Here is a 22,550-nt window from a genome sequence, read left to right as displayed (position 1 = left end):
GGCAAGAACAGGGAGAGAAGGCAGCCAGAGCTGCCAAATCAAGCTCTCCACTACACTGGAGAGAGAGCCCTGGTCAACATGGGATCAAAGGGATTAGTATTTGGTGTGAGAGAAGCGCCCGCATGCTCAGCTGGCACAAGCATCCTTTTCCAAGGTTGCCTTACCAAGTTTCCAAGGAATAACACTTAACTGTAAACATTTCCAAAATGGGTCTTTAGAGGTATTTTCCTATTCAAGTAGGAAGCTCTAGAAATTCATGTCAAGGACCTTGGATAACCTGATCCTAATGTATTCTATTATTCTGTGACTTAAAGGATGCACAGGCGAACCATCTGACCTGCAGTCAGCCTGGGAGGTAAATGCAGACAGAGCATGGGAGTCTACGAATGATGTTGACACAAATATCTATATAAATACATTTTATGCCCATGTCTAAGTATTTTTAAAGATGGATTCTAAAAAGGGTAATAATAGCTGGGCCAAAAAAAGTTATGTTTGCAATTCTGATAATGACATAACGTTCCTGAGAAAAGCTTTACAATTAACACCCCCACCAACAGCACACAGAAGACTCTCTCTGTTTTCAATAACAATGCCGCTTATACATCTTTTAAAATCTTTTTGCACCTATTTAAATGTATAGTCACCAACATAGTCCTTGGTGCGCAGAGACACCATCACCTTTGGCAGAGAGTGCACCGAGCTCCACTTTGGGCAAGCATGTATTCCCAGCCGCTTATCTTCCCTAACTTTCATTAAATTCTGGACCAACTACCAATAAATCTTTTTGCTGTCATGCCAGTAAGCCAACTAGTACAAAATTAGAAAAGCACAATTTAAGCAGTTCATGTTATGTTTATACAGACATCAGACAGGTAAATGTGATGCCTCCTTCCATTCCCCTTCCTGAAAAAGGTCTCTTCCTTAGACTGAGAGGCAGGTAGCTTAATGTCCAGTTCCCATCACGCAGGGAACCAAACAATCACGTGGAAAAAGAGACCTGCAGTCACAGCAGCAGGACAGACCCAGTGACACAACTCAGAATAACAGAGCAAGGTTTCATTCTAAATAAAAAGAACTACGTCCCCTCAGACACATGAAGAAAACGGAACAATACCAAAAAAAAAAAACCCACAACAATGGGTGGAACACAGCACAACAGTTGGAAAAGTGGGAAAGATTAACATCAACAAACCAGTCACTGAGCCTATGAATTAACCAATCAGCATCATTATCCTCAGAGGTTTTTATACCATACCCTGAACAGAGACACACTATTTCTCATAAAAACACAGCTGACTTACCCTGGGAAACTGTACTGAAAAGTGCAGGATCAATGTCCGGAATAGTCTGTGGAGTAGGTTGGATGGTATTAGTTGTAACACCTGCAGGTCAGAAAACCACAAATGGGTATTAAAATTTTACACCTTTTTAAACATACAGTAGGAAAGCACTTGAAGGCTCACAGAGCAATTGCATTACTTCACTTCCTGTTCTGAACCCTTAATGGTTTCTAATTTGATACAGTTAGTTGATGTTGGGGACTGGTATAGAAAATATGCAGGAAAATACATTTTGAGTGTTTACATGTGTGTACTGGCTACACATTTCCTATTATGTATTTTGTCTGTCATGTCTAAAGCTTCAACTTGCTTCTCAATTAAAGCTCAAGTATCTGTAGAAGTAATGAGACTCCTCTCTTACCTATTAATTTCTTGGTCAATTAAATAATTTGGGGTCAAGGTAGGATACAATTATGATTTAATTTACCTTCCAAGATAAGTCTCATTTCAACCCTCTGCATTAAATTAAATATTATACATTCCAAATGTCCAGTTAACACGTTTTTAAGATGGCATTGTTATATATCCAATAAGAAATTAGTTTTGACTTGTTATTAGAACTTGTTATGACTGTCATATTCAGTAAATTACTAGCATTCTTGACTAATGCTAAGTGATATAAACTGAAGATTTCTAATCATTAAAAAAATTAGCACACACTGTTAAAACTTCCCAAAGACTTAAATGATTTCATCAGCAAGAAAGCAAATGAACAAAAAAGTTAATTACTCGAAATCAATGCATTCAGGTAGAAAACAGGATTCATTTGCTCTGAGCTCACAGGTTAAATTCAAACAGGCAACGTGCAGTAAGAGTAAAGTGGGGAAAAAATGAAATAAAGAGGAAGTAGAAGGAAGAAAACAAAAGCACAGTCAGTGAGCGTCTAGCACAATGGTTTCAAAAAGGTGGACTTACATTCCAAACTGCAGTCTGAGGTTTGAATTTGTGACTTTGAAAGACTTTCTTTATCACCAACCCAAAAGACAAAATGGCTTAAGTATATATACCTTTTATCTCATTTAATTTCGATTTAGGGCAAATTAGTTCCATGTGTACCTTTAGAACTATTAAGTCATAGAAATATTACTTTCTAACTAAAAATTGAATGAAAAATTTAACCCTGGCTGGAGTGGCTCAGGAGATTGAGCGCTCACCCGAGAACCAAAGGGTCGAGGTTCAATTTCCGGTCAGGGCCCAGGCCTGGGCCGCAGGCCAGGTCCACAGAAGGGGGCGTGTAAAAGGCAACCACACACTGATGCTTCTCTCCCTCTCTCTCCCTTCCCCTCTCTAAAAATGAATGAATGAATAAATCAAATCTTAAAAAAAAATTAAAAGTAAAAAGGGATACAGATAAAGAGTCAAGCAGAATTTTTAAATGGTAAAAAAAGAATGTACACGAACAGCCTACTTCTTATTTCCACTCAAGGCCACTTCAGAGCCACCATCAGTCTCTAGGGCCCGCTCCGTGCACCTGTAAGCACGTGTGTGTCTGGAGCAGCGTACAGGTATAAAGATGAATGTTCTGTAACCCTTTCATAGATCCATCTAGATAACAATGCCATTCCTTGTATGTCTGCCCTAATTAAAATCCTCCAAACAAATGCCTTTCTTTATGGAGATGGAGTATGTACTTTTCATGACCAGCATTCTGCGCTAATTTTTATAAAAAGATTTTTATTTATTTCTAGAGAGAGGAAGGGAGGGAGAAAGAGAGGGAGAGAATCATCAAGGTATGGTTGTCCCTTGAGTGCCCCCTACTGGGAACCTGGCCAGCAACCTAGGCATGTGCCCTGACTGGAGACCCTCTGGTTTGCAAGCTGGCACTCAATCCACTCAGCCAGACCTGCCAGGGCTCTGCACTAACTTTTAAATATATATATTTATATACCTCCATATGATCAGGCATGTGATATCAATTAAGAACAAACAGAATTTACAGGGAAAAATGTAGTTATGCAGTAAAATTTTATTTGAGCAGTAGTCTGCATTTAATTAAAAATTCTGGTAGTAGTCATTCAACTAAGACTTGAACTAGCAACACAGGCTGTTCAACATGCCTCCTACAGCAGGCAGAAGATGCTGCTTCGAGTCTGTCTTGACACACGAGCCAAGGCCTGTGCTCTTGGCAACCACTGTAGCATGTTGCCACAGGCCCAGCATCCTGGTACTGGCTCACCACAAGTGCATGAGTACCAGCCAGATTTCTAACACTCATTTTTAATGGGCTGCAGCCCCCTATTCTGCAACAGGTTGGAGTGAGGATTCCCGGGGAGTTGGCAGTGTTTTTCTTTCTATTATTTAACAAAAAAGAAGCACTAAAAAGTAATTTTGGCTAATTTTAAAGTAGATGGTCACATATCCTAGTAGATGGGATTAATAATACACATTTAAGGATTAAACGCTGCAAGGTTCTAATTAAGTACTAAATTGTTCTATTGACTAAACGGTGTTGACAAAAATAGGTATGTGTTAGAAAACTAGGGAAGACCATCCAAAGAAAGGATAATTAACAGAACCCTGAAAGGTGGTAGGTAGCATTTGGAGAGGCAGTGACAGGCAGGAGGACATGCTACCCCTTAGGGACAGCACTCTAAGTAGAGGTAAGAAAACAGGAGAATTTTGGCTGAGTAAAACTTCAGTGCAATCACGGAAAACAGCATGAATATAAATGATTAGGTCAGAATATAAACAAGTTTGAAAGCTGCGTAGAATGCAAATGCAGCACTACTGACATTTAGAAAAACAACAGTAAAGGTTTTAATATACACATGAGGTGAGCTGCATTTATAATGAAAAGGCGAGCACTCATTATAAATTATGACTTAATCTATTTAGATTACTCACTGAAACCTTCTTCTGTATTTACCAACTGTAAAAGTGAGTGTTTCAAGAGCAAGAAATCAGTACACCGCATTCTTCACATCTGCTTCTACAGTGGGTAAAGCACAAGGGCAAACTCATGGCCTCTTTAAACAATCGCTACCCCCGCTCTCCCTGCACCCCCGTCACTTTCTTGTGGAAGAACTACAAACTGTATATTAGTACATACTATTCTTTTCAGCTATCTTAAGGATTTCCCTTTGATAAGAGTGCATCCTGGACCTTTATATGAGAGAGAGTAAATCATTCTTAAAGTGAGTAAGAGGGGAAACATCTGCTATATTTATAAACTAAAAATCTTAGTTCATTTTCTATTAGGCAACTATAAACTGATTTTTTTAAACTGTTTTAAATATAATAGAAAAAAAAATGCTGCCGGCTAAGAGAAGACTCCAGCATTTCAAATCAATTTTAGAGGGGAATACATACTGGAAAAGCAGGTTTTGATTTGAGAACATTAGCTCCTTACAGTAGGGTCAAACTCATTTCCACCGGGGGCCACACTAGACAGGTTGCCTTCAAAGGGCTGAATGTAAGTTTAGGACTGTGTAAATGTAACCACTCCCTAACTAGACACAAGGAGGTTGGCGCTGCTGCCGGGTAGAAACAAGGTGCTAGGCCTGATACAAGAAGGTGGAGGCTGGGTTTGGCCCCAGGGCCTTGGGTTCGCCACCTGTGCCTTGGAGGAAGGAACACGAAAGGAAGGTGCCAAAAACATGATACAGAGTGACTTGGGTTCACACTCTAGGTAAGCTTGTATTTTAAACTTCTTGGGATAATTGCCTAATTTCTTTACTTTTTTAAGTTTGTAAATTAAGGACAACAAATATCTAATACAGATCCTGTAAGAATATTTATAAAATAGCTATAATTGTTTAAATGCTAAGTCTGTGAGAGTGTATAAAGTAACAAGATAGGACCTTATCCTAAGAAAGGTTGCAGGGTTTTAGTTTTATTGTTCTACTCTGAGGAAAAAAAGAGAAAGAAAAAAATAAGGTCAGAACACGACTGGGTGAAAATGACCTGTTCGTGCCAGAAAATCTCCTGATAGAAGAAAGATCACCTCCTAATACCTCTTTGCATGTGATGCATTTTCCAAGCAGGAGATACTGTCTGTTGATTTTAATGTGTAAAACTACCAATATTCTATCACTTTTGTTGGACAAAAAGCAATTTTATGTGGTTCAAGCTGACATAACCCTTTGACTGCAAGTATACATTCCCTCACGTATATACCTGGAGGATATCTACATATACAATATGAATGTACGGCTATACCACTACTGTGCTCTAAGATATACTGTTTAAAGCAATATCCCTAGGCAATCTTTTAAGGGCACATCCTATCCCCAGATGTGACACTTCCTTTGATTCACAAAATGACTTAAGTGCTCATTAACCTGCTAATAAATACCCTTTCTTTGGCACAGAAATAGGAAGGAAGAGACAAAAAAAAGGAAAGGAAGCTAATCTGCTGATTTGCTATTTTGTGTCAGGCATATAGTACAAGTCAATTTTCATTCTTTTTCCTTTTTAATAATTAAAACAACCATGAGAAGTTAAGTATGATTGATTTCATTTTAGAAAGAGGAAAAACCTTGGTCAGAAGAAGGTAACAATTGGGCTTGTGGTTTAGCAAGGGGCAGAAACTAACAGCCAACACGCATTTGACTCCAAAACACATTTTGTTCCCACTTCACTCGTCTAAAGGGACGCTTGTGTGTGCAGCTCTTGACTAGTGGGTAAATTTAGTGGTGTAACTCAAACAGTATTCCTTTAAGACTAATGCCCCTAAGTGGATGGTTTTGCTTATATCACTCTACAGACATTTTCAGTATTTCTAAAAGATAAGATACTGAAAACAGTGTTCTATCAAATTTTACTTGCAAACTAATTCAAGTTGGTTTGCTTATTAATGACATCACATAGACAATAAAGTAATAAAATGGCAGAATAAAATATACAGAATGACACCCATATACAGGCTGACACAAGGGATCAGTGTTAAAACTATTACAACTATTAGGTGTAAAAAGAACCTAAATGGTTTGTGTAAGCTGAGGCTGAAAAATCAATGGAGTAATGGGGTGTTACAGAATAGAAATGGCAGAAATTGGGACTCAAGGGATGATTCATCAAATAAATGTTTGTACAGTTTACTATTACTGAACTTATTGGGGTGATACTGTCTGTCTAACAAAATCACACAGGTTTCAGGTGCACAATTCTACAGCACAATCACCTGGATGTACACTATACTGTGCGTTCACCACCCCAAACCTCTGCCCATCACCACTTAACCCTGCCATACCCTTCACCACAATCTTGTGCATGTCCATGAGATTTTTCCTTTTTGCTCAATCCTTCTACCCCCACCCAGTTCCCCCCTACAGATGACAGCCTGCTTTCCATCTATGAGTCTGTCTCTGTTTTGCTTATTAATTTTGTTCATTAGATTCCACATATCACTGAAATCATCTGGTACTTGTCCTTCTATGATGGGCTTATTTCCCTTAGCATAATGCTTTCTAGTTCTATCTACGCTGCTGCAAAGGGTAAGAATTCCTTCATTTCTACAGCTGAGTAGTATTTAGTTGTGTGAATGTACCACAGTTTTTTTATTCACTCAAACTTTTAAATGTCTCTCGACTCATGTGAAAATAACCTAAATGGTTTGGGTAAACTGAAGCTGAAAGTCAGTGAAGTAATAGTGTTACCGAATAGGAATGCTAGAAATCAGGACTCAAATATTGACTCATTTTAACAATTAAATGTTTTGAAATGTTTGTATAGTTTACTACTGCGTATTACCCTTATGCTGGAAGGTAAAACTTTAACAATAAAAACTTTTAAAGAGTTAAAAGTTAAAGAGTTAAATGATGGTTTTAAATATCCTTCTATCTGGAAAAAGGGGTGATGCTATGTTAACAACACATGTACAAGGAAGAGTATCTCTTTGCAATTCATAAAAATGTCTTTACTGATATCACTCTCCTGGAGACTAGTTCCATCAGATGTTTCCTCTATGAAAACACATACGTACAGTCCTGAACTATTCCAAGATGGTAGAGATCGTGTCCCTGTTTCTAGTCACAGTTTGTAATCTTAAAAAAGAAAACCAAAAGAAGCCCTCTTTCACTGGCCTGTGCCTTCCCCCCTTTATCAATAACATGAGGACAGAGCAGCGTCCTCGGTTAACGGGGCAGGAAAGTCGAATCTTGCTATCAAAGTGAGGTGCTGCCTGACCCATCCTACAACCACGCCCCTCACTGCAGTGCTGTCCTGTACAACAGTGAAGGGGAAGGAACAGGAGAGGAAGAAAAAGGAATCAGCACCACACAGGAAAAGAATAGAAGCTATTCTTATTAATAAAACATGAGGTTAATAGTAATCGATATCTGCAAATGTTTGTCATTTCTCATGAAACTAAAATACAGTCAAATCTTGGATCTCAAATGTCTCCCTTCTCAAACAATTTGGTTCTCAACCAAGTTGTTCTTGGAAAAAAATGTCTCAGTTGTCAAACAGAACTTTGGTTCTCAACCTAACCACCCTCTCATGCTAACACAGTATTTCTAATGGGAAAAAATGATTTGGCTTTTGAACAAACTGGTTCTCAAACAGCCCTCTGGAACGAATTAACTTTGAGGACCGAAGTTCCACTGCAGTACAACTGATACTAAAATTTCCATGAAAAGAATTTAATGTTTTTTTTGTGGGTGCCAATGAACTTAAACGCCTTATCATGAGGGACAAGCAGTGCGGCTCTTCCTTCTGAAAGAAGGGCGCCCACTCGCTGAGCTCCGCCCCTACCTGTGCTGTGGGGCACTTCTGCCGGTGTATTGGCTGGGGCGTGGGCCCCGGGAGGGATCTGGACTCCAGAGTAGCCACCCGGCGGCAGGCTGCTGGGGTCGTAAGCTGAAGACGATGGCGGAGGGGGCTGAGTGGGCAGAGAGGCTGCTCCGACGTCTTCACTGTCTTCGACATCTGTTAACATACATGCAAAGTTAAACTAGGTACCTTGAAATACAAGTGCTGAATATTCTTACTTTGCTATACAGGCGTGACAGATCTTCAAACGCAAATCTATTTAATGCTGTCCATAAGCAGGCTCTATCAAAAAACAGTTATACCATACAATATACAATACAATAATTTTCTCCTATATTAGAGAACTCCAACATTTACACATTCTGGGAAGAGGAAAAACCCGCTGTTTAAAGGCATGGCAAGTAATGAAAAGTTGGTAGCAACTAGAGAGAAGATGGCCCTTGGGAGGAGAAATCTGACCAGGTAAGAACTCCTTTTTGTGTCTTTTGGACACAAAAGGGCACTCAACAGTCTGTACAAAGGAAGTGTTGCAGACAAGTGAGTCTTAAAGCGTGTACGTGAACCCCAACGAAATAGGTGTATGGCCCTCAACTACGCACACACTGAGAGTCCAGGAAGCCTGAAAAAGCAATGCCTTCCAGATGGAAGAAGAGGGGCAGTGTTTGAGTTCAGGCAGTTAACTGCCTGTTAGATCAAGGATCAAGACTTCACAGAGAAAAATAAAAGAATGCAAAGGAACTACGAGATTGTTTATTTATCAGCAATAACAATGAAGAGAAATCCGGGGCGGGGGGAGAAAAAAATGTGACCAGAGTCATGAAAAAAAGAGTCTATAAAAAAAGACCTCTCAAATGACCCAGACGTTGAAATGAACAGAAAATAACTTAAAACTAGGTACTATATCATAGAGAAAAATATGGTCATAATGAACAGAAAAGGAAAAACTCACCAAAGAAAACTCTAAGAAGGTACAGAAACAAATGAAACCAACAAAAAAACAAATGGCAAAAATACTAGGCTTGAATCTAGCCTCAGCCATAATTACACTAAATGTAAATGGACTAGACAGTATTTTAAGACTGATGTTAACAGACTGGGAAAAACATACCTACATACTTTAAGACTCACATAATGTTTCAAATAAGAGGACGAACACAGGTACACCACGGACATACCAAGCAAACAAAACCTGAAGGGTTCGTTTCAGTAACAGACAATACTGATTTCATGCTGAAATATTTTCTTTTAAATTTTTTACTTTTTAGAGAGAAGGGAAGGAAGGGAGAAAGAGGGGGACAGACACATCCACTGGATGCCTCTCATACATGCCCTGACCAGGGACCAAACCCACGACCTGGGCACATGCCCTGACCGGGCACTGAACCGGTGCCCTTTTGCTCTGCAGCACAACTAAGCCACACCAGTCAGGACATCATGTCAAAAAATATTAACAGATACAACAGGATATTTCATAATGATAAGGTTAGGTAATTAACAAAAAGTAAATAATTACAAAGGTGCATGTGCCTAGTAAAGTTTCAAATAAAACAGAAACAGAACAAGTCAATACTCACTATATTAAATAGTATATATTTTATAAGGCTTTCCAGATATACATACACGCATACAGTAAGTAGCTCTGCAGAAATTCAGAAGAGAGAGCATCAGGTAGGCAAGAATCAGGTAAAGAAAGAACAGCATTTGAGGAGGACGGCACAGTTTTACCTAAAGAAAGAGAATAAGGTACTTCCTGGCTCTCCTGGGGTTGTAATAAAGGGTATAAACAGCTGCTATGGAACTACGCCGTGTCCTCCACCCCAAGATTCATATGATGAATCCTTAATCCCCAATGTGATTATTTGGAGACAGAATCTTTAAAAGGCAACCAAGGTTAAATGACCTCATAAGGGAAGAGCCCTGATTCGATAGGACTATGGCCTTATTAGGAAAAAGGTTTCTCTGTGTCTCTCTGTCCAGCCTGTGAGAGCTGAGAGAGAGGGGGCTGCCTGAAAGCCAGGAAGCTTGCTCTTACCAACAACCAACCAATCCCTGACAACCCTGGATCTCGGATGGACTTCCCAGACTCCAGAACTGGGAGGAAGTAAGTACATGCCTGTTCCTTAAGCCACCCTGGTGATGGCTTTTTATTATGGAAGCCTAAGCCAACTAAGACAATAGTGGACAGAAATAAGAAGTAAAACTGGTAAAGAAGGTTGGTGCCAAATTGTGGTGGAGAGTCTTGCTTAGCAAGTTAAGAATCTTGGATCTTTTCTTATGGACACTTATGTGCCCACAGTAGGACTGACATAAAACGTTCCTAATTGTACTTGGTATTAAAGTAGAAAAAGAAGTATGTACAACATCCTCAAAAATTAAATGAAATGAGAAATTGTGTTGTGACAATTTACTTATAACCCAGAAATGTAACCACACTTTGATGATTCTATTTTATACACTTAATCAACAACTATAACAACATAATATATTATATTATTCATGCTGTAGTGTTAATGTAAAAAAAACAAAACTTGGCATAAGTTGCAAGTTCTAGTTCTTCCTCATTGTGGTTCTATGACCTCAGGCTGGCTTCAAAACCCACGGGGAACCCCAATTTCCTCATTTGTAATACAGGAATTACTTAAACTGTCTCTTAGGGAACCTCTGAAGGCCTGGGATATATGAAAGTAATTGATAAACTTTAAGGCACTATATGAATGCAAGGCATTTATGATATAAGATAACTATACACGGCATTCTATGTGAAAAGGCTGTTTAGAGATCAGATGGGATCAGATCAGTTGTGTTTTGAAAGTGGACACTTACACTGCAACGCACATGTGTCTCCACGCAGAACTGCAGCACAATTGTACAGTGAAAAATTCTGAGGGCATCACACCCATGCAGAAATTATTAAAAGGCCTTAAAAGAACTAAAATACCATTCATTTCATCAGTACACATGCACTCACTGGGCACTGACTGAGAAAAAATTTTAAAAATCTAACAGGCGAATTTCCATAGAACAGTGTCAGCAAGACACCCCCAGTACAGGGCCAGCTGGTCTGAGACACACACACAAATTCTAGGAAATATCTGAATAAAAGATAATTCCAAGGTTTTTAAAATGTCCCAAAGCACAGAAAAAACACCAGAAACTTTCAGACTATATTTATGAAGTGTAAAATTGATACCCCAAAGTAAAACTGCAGCCAATTTTACTTATGTCAATATGAAAATCCTAAGTGATATAGTAGTAGCAAATTAAATCCATCAGTGTAATTTAAAAAATTACATCATGACCAAGTGGGGTCACATATTACATTTACATTGTATATTACACAATGTAAAGTTGGTTCGATACAAGACAATCATTTAACAGAACTCACTATAGTAACAGATCTAAGGAGATAGATTAGATTGGAGTTGGCCAACTATGGCCAGTGAGTTGGCTGCCTGTTTTGTAAATAAAGTTTTGTCAAAACATAGACACATTCATTTGATTACATACTGTCTGTGGCGGCTACCTCTCCAGGACAAGAGTCCAGTCAAGCAGCTACAATAAGTCTGAAGTATGTACTGTCCGCCCGGACCGGCGTGGGTCAGCTGGCTGAGCGTCCTCCCGTGAAGTGAGAGGGTGCTGGTTCACTCAGTCAGGGCAGGGTGGTGGGTTCGGTCCCCTGCCAGGGCACCTGTGAACCACACCAACTGATGTTTCCCCCACACATCAGTGTTTCTCTCCCTCTTTTCCTCCCTTCCCTTCTGAAAATAAATAAAATCTTTTTAAAAATGTATGATCTAACCCTTTAAGAGAAAGTTCACTAACCCATGGATTGGATAATCATCTTCACAGATGCCTAAAAATTATATAACAAGTGCAAAACATAACATTTTCTGTTTTAAAAAAATTATTTCAATTGTTGTTCAAGTACAGCTCATGACATTTTCTTAATTCAGAGAACGATGGTTGTTTTCATTGTAAGGGTCAATTTCCTATCCGTTTAATCAGTGAAAACAAGTAAGAAATGTTTTTCTTTTTCATTACTCATTAACTAAAAGACCAATGAAATAATGAGACCTTTATTTTTTCATGATTAAATTTTATAAAAGCACTCATTATGAGATGATGAAATTTTCCTGTATATATTAAGTAACAGAGTAATCCAGCAAAAAACCTAGGTGCAGAACATGTATTACCAATTGTGTGAAAAAAGGAGGACATGTATTTCTACCTGTAAATTCATAAAATGCATCTCTGTAAAGATACACAAAAAACTAAAAAAGGAGTATTTAGTGATTAGGTTATAGCAGGACCTGGGAATATGAGGAATATGGTGGAAATGAGAAACTCACTTATTTTTAATATACTCTATAAATTTTGAACTATATGAATGTATTATCAACCCCCATCTGCTGAAAAAGCTCAAATACAGAAAACACAATATGATACCCTTTGCTTTTTATTTTTCATAAGATTTTATTTATTTATTTTTAGACAGGGGAAGGGAAGAGAAGGAGAAAACTTCAATGTGTGATTGGCTCTCACACACTCACTACTGGGACCTGGCCGGCAACCCAAGAATGTACTCTTGACTGGGAATCGAACTGGCGACCCTTTGATTCGTGGGCCCATGCGCAATCCACTGAGCCACACCAGCCAGGGCTGTAAATATTTTTATTTTTAAATTACAAATGGATTGTCTGTTCCACGCAGGAATGAAATCTCATTAGAGGTAGGAGATAACCAGCCCTTTTGTTGATTAAGTTTGACATTAGAAGAATTTTTCCAGAAATTTATGCTTTTATATCCAATTTTCATGAATTTTGGAACTGATGGAGAAAACAAAATCGTACGATTCCTTCAGAAAACTGTAAATAAGAATACAATGCCCAATTATGATTCTACCAAATCATTGTACCGAGATAAATACGTACCGTTCTCTTCCTCCATTCCAACAGGCCCCGCCTGAGGGGTCTCCCCACTCTTCAAACAATGATGGATGTACGTCGCCTTCCACCTCGCGTACTTTCTGTGCTTCACATTCTAAAGGACGTATTTTTGTATCGGTTAGACTGCAGTAAAACAGCTAAGAAAACGAACACGCATTTATGATAACCGGCACCATAGTTTTTAAGTGAAGCCCATTTCTGCACTGAACAGCTCTGAAGGAGGCTGGCCCACAGCCCACCCACCGCCGATTCTACCCACTGCTGAGGGCTCCATGGGCTTCGTGAAAAGCTACCTTCCTTGAAACACGTGCCCAGTTCTCCTACGGTGCCGGGTTGCAGGAAAAGTCTGCAGTGGAAACATGGGAGTGTCCTTCGAGGAAAACACCCAACTTTCAAGCACAAAAAGAGAAAACGAGGCTAGACAAAATTCTAAAATGAAATGTGAACGGTAATAACACTGAACTGAAACTATTATTTTCACTAGAGAGGGAAAAACTCATTTGTACAAATCCAGGAAAACTAAATGTAGTTAGTGGTTAAGATGAGCGAACGGACACCAGACAGACAGTTGGGCAACTGTGCCTTTAACCTGCAGCACACTATTTACCAGCTCCGAGTCCCAATGACTTCAGTCCCAAAAAGGGAGGAGTAATACCTCATGGGACTGTTGTAAGAACTGAAAATATCAGTGAAGAATCTGCTGGTTGCTTCTTCTTTCCTGCTTTTAAAGTTTATGCTATATGCCATAAAATAAGATAAAAATTTGTCTAACAACACACAAGAGTAAAACCATCAGAATTTGGGATGGCACAGTGATTTTGAATTCATATGGACCTTTGTGATACTCTTGGAGCAGCAGTACTGGTACACCTGGGAGCTGGTCAGAAATGCAGAACCTTCCAGCCACCACCAGACTCTGTACTGCAAAGACCCCTAGAGGATCTGCATGCCAATTAGAGTTTGAGAGAACAGCTTGATTACGGTGAAAATGATTGTAATTTGCCTTTTGCAAAGATCCACTAAGTCTCCTATGACTACAAATATAGCATACAGTTCAGATACTTAGTTATTTTATGTGAGATTCTCTAGATACTACAGATGAGTACTATACAGAACCCTAAAAAGTAACCCCCCAAATTACTGAATTTGTGCCATACTTAACTTCCCTTTTCTTACTGAACAACCCTTATATATCCTGTTTTATAAAAGGTTCTATACATCGATTTCCAACTTCCAGGTATGATTATAGTTTGTTTTACTTCACAAAGAAGCTTTTCAAAAGAAGTATCCACACTTAAAGTCTTCACTTCATTCAGTTCATTCTAGGGAGAAGTTTCTCTGTATTCTTTTTGTTTGGTTATTTTTTGTAAAAAAAAAAAGAAGAGCATTTCAGTGTGCCCATGACTTCCAATGCGGGGATCCCACATGTGCCAGCTGCCTCATTTAAGTTTTTCACTTGAAAAACTCCTCTTGCAAATTTCACCAACAACCTACTCACACCGGTAACACCAATGGACATCTCTCAGGCACTGTATTACCAAACTTGTCAGTAGCACACTAAACACTGAACCATTCTGACATCTGTGAAACACTGTCTATTCCTGGTGTTTATGACACTCTCGTCTCCTTGTTTCCCTCCTATGTCTTTTATTTATTAACCCTCTGACTCCAGATATTCTTGCACACTCTGTCCTAACAAAGATTTTGAACTGCTGGACTCAAGCAGTGCTGACTCACATAGAATTTTAAATAGGAACTGTTTCCACAGAATTAAACACTACATAAATCAAAGAAAATCCAAATTCCTAACTTGTAAAAAATGGAAACTCTAGAAACCCAGGGCCCACGCTGACGGGGTGACCATCACCTGAACTAAACCATCCATTCACCTTTACTCACTCTTTCCAGCTCACAAAGCCTGTCAGTTGCCATTTTTATTCTTTACCTCCTAGTGGGCTACTCACTATCTACCAGATTCCTACAGCATTAGCTCTTTGCTACAGCATTACCTGTAACAGGTAACCTTGACCATCTCAAACCTCTGCATTTTCTCTTGCCTCTTTCCTGTATAATTCATTCCTCTATCTTCAAGGATTTGCTAAAATGTTACCTTTTCAGTGAGCCTTCCCAAACCACCTTCTTTAAATCGACTCTTCTATTTCCACCTTGAGCTTCTTCATGACACTTACTTAACATACGTTTTACTTAATAATTTGTTTATGGTCTACCTCTACCACAGCAATATGGTTCCCACGAAGGCAGGGGTTTTATGCATAATGGTATTTCTAGTGCCTGGAGTCATGCCTAATTTATAGTACACGAATATTTGGTGAATGAATGGATTTCATGATTTTCTTAAAAAAAAAAAATCTATGCCCGGTGAAGGTGGCTGTCCTGAAACCATACAATGAAAAACACTGAACTGGAGTAAAACGTTTTTTTCTTTTTTTTTTTTTTTTTGCATTTAGAAATGTGACCAGTAGTTTTGAGGACAGTTTGACCTAGGCATTCAGGGAAGGGTCAGTGGACAGGGTTGAGGGTGGCTGTGAAGCTCCCTGAATTATATGCAAAAAATGCAATATACACGTGCATGGGAGAGAAACCAAAGCTCTCATAACATTTCAAAGTTGTTAGTGCTACCAAAGAAATGAATAACCTCTAACCTGGTAGTAACAACACATTTATACTCTTAGTACCCCAATTCTGCCAAGCATATTAAGCAAACAACAAGGTCTCTATATTAAACTCCCAGGAACACTGGACATAATATAATGAAAAATGTTTGAAAAACATGTATTCAGCAAGTTTATTATCATAGTGATTCAAATACTCAAGTATGTCACAAATGTTCAAGTAATATCATAAATTGCATTTATTTCCTAATGGAAATTTATTTAGCATTTTTAGACTTATATTTTTCAAAGCAACCAAAATTTTATAAAATAAGTTTTAAAAATTAGAGTAACACTATATCAAAATACCCTAAATTGTAATACACAAATACATAAATTTAACTACTCTATTTTTATAATAATATCTGGAATGTACATTTCAATGAACCAAAGATGGCAGAAACACTAACTGTTTAATAAAAAAATATACTGGATAAGAGAAGGAACCAATGTTACCTTTCGAAACAAACAAATGAAAAAAAAAAACAAAACAAAAAGCCCCCAGTTTTATGAAATAACATTCAGAGAAAAGTTTAAAAACAGTAAAAAATACTCCCATACACTCTTCACTCAAATTCCCCAAATGTTTACACTTTTCTCTATCAATTTACAATTACAGGGTGGGGCAAAAGTAGGTTTACAGTTGTGAATATACAAAGTTTATTGTTATATTAATTATTGTATTATTTTCCATATAAACTGTAAACCTACATTTGCCCCACCTGTACATATAAACATAGTACTTACGATAGAATAATAAGCAATCTGCTTAGTTATACACAACTGTTTTTCTGTACCCTTTAAGAGTAAGTGGGGAAGTCACGGTGACCCCAATGCTTTCTCTATCCGTTTTCTAAGATCAAGGACAACCTCAGACACAATGGTTATTAAGATCAGGAACTTTAACACTTAGGGAAGAATGCTATCTGACCCACCATCCCAATAAATTCTGTCAATTGTCCAAATAATGTTCTTGGAAGTCACTCCTCCCCTGGGTCTACTTTAGGAAGCGTGGATTCTTTAGCTGACGTGTCTCCTTAGTCTTTAATCTGGAACGGCTTTTGTTAGTGTTTCTTGACCCCGACATAAAAAAATAAATACCATCCTAGTTGTAAAAGGTCTATCAACCTGGATTTGTCTGTTAGCAGGACTGGCACTGAAGTGACGTGTGTCTTTCTCAGCTGGTCCCGACACTGGCTGTACTAGGAGTGATGCCTCAGTTACATTGGTGCTAGACAGGTTTCTCCATTCTCCTCTAGCTCCACTTTAAAATTAGCAAGCAATTTGGGGAAAGATATTTAGAGACTACTGTAAACATCCTCTTCATCAAACTTTCAACTCACTAGTTTTAAACTCCACTAATGACTTCTAATTTCATCTTTACTTCTATACTTAACAGTTAGAATTCTACTGTTAAGAACCTCCTGTATTCCTTCATTTCATTTCACTGTATGTTTCAGTACAGATCCATAGATTCTTATTTTATTCAGTGGTTACTGTCTATTAATGTCATCCTTATTTTGATGCTCAAATTGTCTCTGACCTGGACAATGGAAACTCTTTCAAACTGGCTTCTGGATACTTTTGACATGTTCCTGTAATTATGTGAACACTTCTTCACTTTCTGGTTACAAGAAGGTCTGACTTCATTTAGTACTTGTCCTGACACAGGTCTTTTCAGCCCTTTCTACAGGAATCCTGGCTCCTTTTACAGTTGAGGGTATTTAGAACCCCAAATCAGGCACTCTGCGTGCTCAGTGCTAGTGATGCATCCCTGCTTGCAGGTACGTTCAGTACAGAGATGCAGGAGCTGCGTTTCATGGGCACGTATACACACAGCTATGATATACGCTGTACACAGACAAATGCATGCATATATTGTATATACACACATTTGTAGTATTACATATATACCATCTATATACATATATCAACTTTGCTCCATTTATCTAATGTACTTAAAAGCAGAAATTATTATGGACATCTCCAATCCAATCCAATAAAATGTAGAATGTAGTATTTTCCCATCCCATATTTTAAGTTCTTTCTCCAGAAGTAAGAAACCTGGCTCTCAATATTTACTCATTTGCTCAATCCTAATATACAGAGTAGGCAGTTTTAGAATTGACAACCTAATACCATCGAGAAAAAGCAAACCTATAAATAACAGTTCAATATTTAACTTCTTTGTGGTAAAACTGACATACCTTGATATGTATAAATCTTAAATGTATAATTTGATGAGCTTTGACAAACAGATATGCCCCTGTAAAACATACTATCAAAATATAATATTCCTAGTTCCCAAGAAAGTTCCCTTATATCCTTTTCCAGATCAATTTTCCCTTGACCCCACCTTCAACAACCTAGTTTTTTTCACTAGAATAAATCTGTCTTTATATGAAAGGAATCATACAACTGGCATTCTTTTGAGTCTTCTTTTCCTTGGTATAATAACTATAAGAGTCATTCACATTGTAGGGTATACCAGTAGTTCCCTTCTTACATTTTACTAACAGCACCATTTATTTATCAATTCTTCTGTTGGTGGGTATTGGGGCTCTTTCCAGCTTTGGGCTATTATGAATAAAGTTCCTATGAGTACTCTTGAACAAGTCTTTCTCCGGACATATGTTTTCATTTCTCTTGGATAAACACCAAGCAGGAATTACTGGGTAAAAGGGTAGGTGTATGTTTAACTTTACAAAAATCTGCCAAATCTTTTCCCAAAGTGGTTATAACGTCTAACATTTTTGCCAAGCAATGTATGAAAGCTCTTGTTTTCCCACATTCTAGCCAATATTTGATGTGGCTGGGCTATTCATTTTAGTTAATTTTGCTGTTTTTGAACTACTTATTCTACTGATGACTAAGGGGGGATATTAAATCTCCAAGTATAATTATGAATTTATGTATATTTTTCTTTTATTTCTATCAATTTTTGTTCTGTATGGTTTGTAACTCTGCTATTTGATGAATACACATTTTCAGCTATAGTATCTTTCTGGTGCACTGAACTGTTTATCATTAAAAAATGTCCCACTTCACCTTTCGTGACACATCTTCTTAAAATTTACTTTGTCTAATATTAACATGGTCACTTAGGATTCTGCTTACATAGTATTTGCATTGAATATTTTTTCCATTCTTTCCTTTACAAAACATCTGTGTCTTGATACTTAAAGGGTGTATCTTGTAAACAAATATAAAGTTAGAGCTTATTTTTTATTTAGTCTGGAAATCTCTATTTTTATATGGTAGTGCTAGCCCAAATTTACACTTATGGTACTTACTGTATTTAGCTGTATTTGGGTCTAAAATTTGCTCTATGTTTTGTATTAGTCCCATCTGTTTTTGGTCCTCCCCCCTCTTACCTTGTTTGCTTTTGTGCTGAGCGAAAAGGAAAAAGGACTCGCAGGCCCGGACAAGAGTTCGGTGACTGCTGTGGGGGGAGGGGTGTGTGGGACTACATGGTAATAGGGAAAATACTATAAAGATAAAAAACAAATATATATGTATAGATATGATCATTTTTATTTAAATGGGCTTATTTAAAAAATAAAAACATATAGTTTTAAAAATATATATGTACCTATGTAATATGTCCAATATACTTCACTCCTCCCTGTAAATCCAAGTTGCCACCTAGTATTATTTTCCTTCAGACTGAAAAATTCCCTTTTTTGCTCTTCAGTTCTTTACTGCACATTTACTAGCAATGAATTAATCTGCCTGAAAATGTCTCAATTTACTTTGCTCTTGGAAGGACGCCACCTTTGCTCTTTATAGAATTCTAAGTTGACAGAGTTTATTTGCTTATTTTTTTTAGTACTTCAATACGTCAATGTCATTACCTTCCTGCAAACACTCTTCTAAAAGGGGGAAGTTAACAGCCATCCTTCAAAGCATTGTTACCTTGTGTATAAGGCATTGTCTTCCAAGACTGCTCTTTCAAGATTTTCTCTTCCATTGCCGAACCTCACTGGTTTGACGAAGATATTCTCGGATATAGTTTTCTTTGTATTTATTTTACTTGGGGTCCGCTGACCTTCTTGGATCCATAACTTTCTTTAGCCAATTTAGAAAAATCTATTGTCACTATTTCTTCAAAATCTTTTCTTTTACATTTTATTTATTTTCTTTTTGGGGCCTCCAATCACACATGTTGGAATCTCTCCATGTGGACCCCAAGTAAAATAAATACAAAGAAAACTATATCTGAGAGCATCTTCGTCAAACCAATGAGGTTCAGCAATGGAAGAGAAAATCTTGAAAGAGCAGTCTTAGAAAACAATGCCTTATATACAAGGTAACAATGCTTTGAAGGATGGCAGTTAACAGAAATATATAATGCAAATCTATTTCTAAATTAATTCATCTAATATACAAGACTGAGCAATTTTGAATAGTTTCCATTAAAATTTTCATGTATTTGCTGATGTCCTCTCTAAATGCATTACACCAGAACATTATCCATCAACTAATAAAAGCAAAATCTAATTGTTTTTAAGCAGTTGCTATTGCTAGGTACTTTGCTAAAGGCTTTATATGCATTTTCTCATTTTCTACACAGGACAACTTGATGAAGTAGGTATCACAAGTTTCTTCATTTTACACATGTGGGAACATAAGTCAATAACTCGCCCAGTTACAAAGTGGCATGTGGAATTTGAAGCCAACGCCTGTAGCATACTGAACCACTTTGCACTAACATTGCATGCAAAAACACTGTTTACAATTAATTAAAAGTTAAGTGTAGGTGAACACATGCCTTCTAATTAGATAAAACTATCCCACTTTTTCATGGTTTTCTAGGATAGCAGAAGGATGGCGTATAATTCAGAAACATCCAGTGTGAAGGGTGCCTTAAACAGACGACTTCCTTCCAGACGGCTATGCGTGCACACAATTGCTCCAGCTGTGTTGCAGCCCTGACTCTCCAGAAGCAAGGGTCTGGACTGGGACACAAACAGGACTCACCGGGGTCTCCCACCGAGGGACCTAGGTCAGTGCTGAACAAAATCGGTCCCAGGACAAGTGCCAATGTGCACACTGCTCACCGGTTTATGACAAAATAATAGAAAAATTGAGAGTATTTAGGAAACTTAATGCAAACCAGGCATGTATTCTGCATGCCTTTTTTAAGTTTCATCTTTCTAGCAATTCAATTATTACTTGTACTTTATAAAACGATTAGTCTGCAACAGACTGCAAATTAGGGGAAAAAGCTGGATCTGTATCTCAGGGTCTGAGAACTGTTTTGGCTACAGCACCTGGGGACAAGGTACTTGTCTGGCCCTCAGTTCTCTCACCGTAATTCCCAGGTGAGAAGATGGAACAAAATATATTTAAAGTGTCTACGTACAGTGCCAGGCAGGTGGTAGAAGTGCACCCCTTCCCTGTATTTAATCGTTACCAGACCACCTGTCATTATAGTTACTTATTTTGCTTCTTTTTCCAAGTGAGAACACAGGTCTGTGAGGGCGGAAACACATACTTTATTGATTCCTTCAAATTAGCAGAAACTCAAGAGATAAGAGTAGCATTATTTTTAGTGAGTGATTCTCATCTTCTTCCTACATTAGCAGTATTAAGTCTAAACCAAAAACTATAAAGAAAAAAAGTAAAAATGATGTGTTCCTAAACATTGCTAGAAATAATATAAATCTAAAATACAAAAGACAGCCTATCAATAACTGATAATAGAGTAATGAGGAGGTAAGAAAATAAAATGTGTTTTGAACATTTCTTTATAATACAAAGTTCAAGTTTATTCTGGTGACTCTGTAGCTAAAACTGGGACACTGAATGCAAGAAGCTACAGGAATGCTAGAAGTTTGTATACAACAAATTTACTTAAATACTGAGATGGAATTACGTAAGGCACAGTTGGAAGAGTTCAATGTATATACCTCAAACTCAATAGAAAAGGTGAAAAACAGAACAGCGGTGGATAATATACACATATGTGAACAGTTAAAGACTAAAGATAATACAGATTTTATTTAGTTTTGTGCAACTATGAGTAATAACATGAAATTAAAAGGAAAAAAAATTTCAGGAAATAGACCAAAATACTGTGAGTAGTTGAGATCTATTGCACTTCAGAAGAGTTATGAATGTTCTGTGTAAACAGGTCTAAACATTATTCCCATGTACAGATAGAAAAATAAAAAGCTAAACTATTAACAACTTTTGAAATTGTAACTAGCCACTGTATTTACTCAGTGTGCAAACTGCACTTAAACCCAAGTCAGTACATTTACTGAGTCCTAGTCACAGAGTTGAGGCTCTAAAGAGTTGAGAGAATGGGGAAATGCACATAAAGCCTAGAACAATGTAGCTGAGTCTCAAAGAGAAGGTAAAACTTAAAGCAAGTGGAAAGTACGAAGTTCCTGGTAGTGAAAGCTAGGGGGATGTAAGCAGACAGCCTGACAAACATGAAATAGGATGAAGTTGCAATGGAAATGAAAAGTCCCCAGGTTCTCCAGAAACGATGACAGCGAACAACAGGTTGTACAGAAACAGAACTGGACAATAATCATGTACATTGAAGTAATCTAGCTGGTGACCCAGTGACTTTTGCAAACAACAACAACAACAAAACCACAACACACACACTCATAGAAAAACCCTCCTATTTTTTTTTTAAAAGAATTTAATTAGAAGACCAAAAGTCTTTACGTACAAATGTCACAGAGATGGCCTCAGGTGCTCAGCCACCTCACTCCGACACTATGTTACCTGCCTTTATTTCTTTCCAGTAGGATTTGTTCTGACCTAACTTACTTTTCTAATCTGAGGTCCATCATTCTGTTTTGCATGCCTGATACTCTCTAAACTATACTGAACTATGCAAAGCTTCCCACAATGCCATG

The 22,550-nt window shown here is 37.8% G+C and overlaps 1 protein-coding gene across 2 annotated transcripts in view; it reads right to left on the bottom strand.

Moving 5' to 3' along the window:
* VTA1 (vesicle trafficking 1) overlaps window positions 1–22,550 on the bottom strand; it is a 43,211-nt gene that overhangs the window by 2,784 nt on the left and 17,877 nt on the right. For both annotated transcript variants that reach the window (XM_037144959.2, XM_037144961.2), the window contains 3 exons: window positions 12,986–13,094; window positions 8,037–8,210; window positions 1,305–1,385 (listed from right to left, as the gene is read on the bottom strand). In XM_037144959.2, coding sequence (XP_037000854.2) covers window positions 1,305–1,385; window positions 8,037–8,210; window positions 12,986–13,094 — 364 coding nt within the window. The remainder of the gene's footprint in view (window positions 1–1,304; window positions 1,386–8,036; window positions 8,211–12,985; window positions 13,095–22,550) is intronic.

This window comes from Artibeus jamaicensis, unplaced genomic scaffold (assembly GCF_021234435.1).
Source record: "Artibeus jamaicensis isolate MK-2021 breed Jamaican fruit bat unplaced genomic scaffold, CSHL_Jam_final contig_3176, whole genome shotgun sequence".
NCBI lineage: Eukaryota > Metazoa > Chordata > Mammalia > Chiroptera > Phyllostomidae > Artibeus > Artibeus jamaicensis.
Note: the sequence above shows the minus strand (reverse complement) of the source record. Positions and strands in the feature narration are given on the sequence as shown.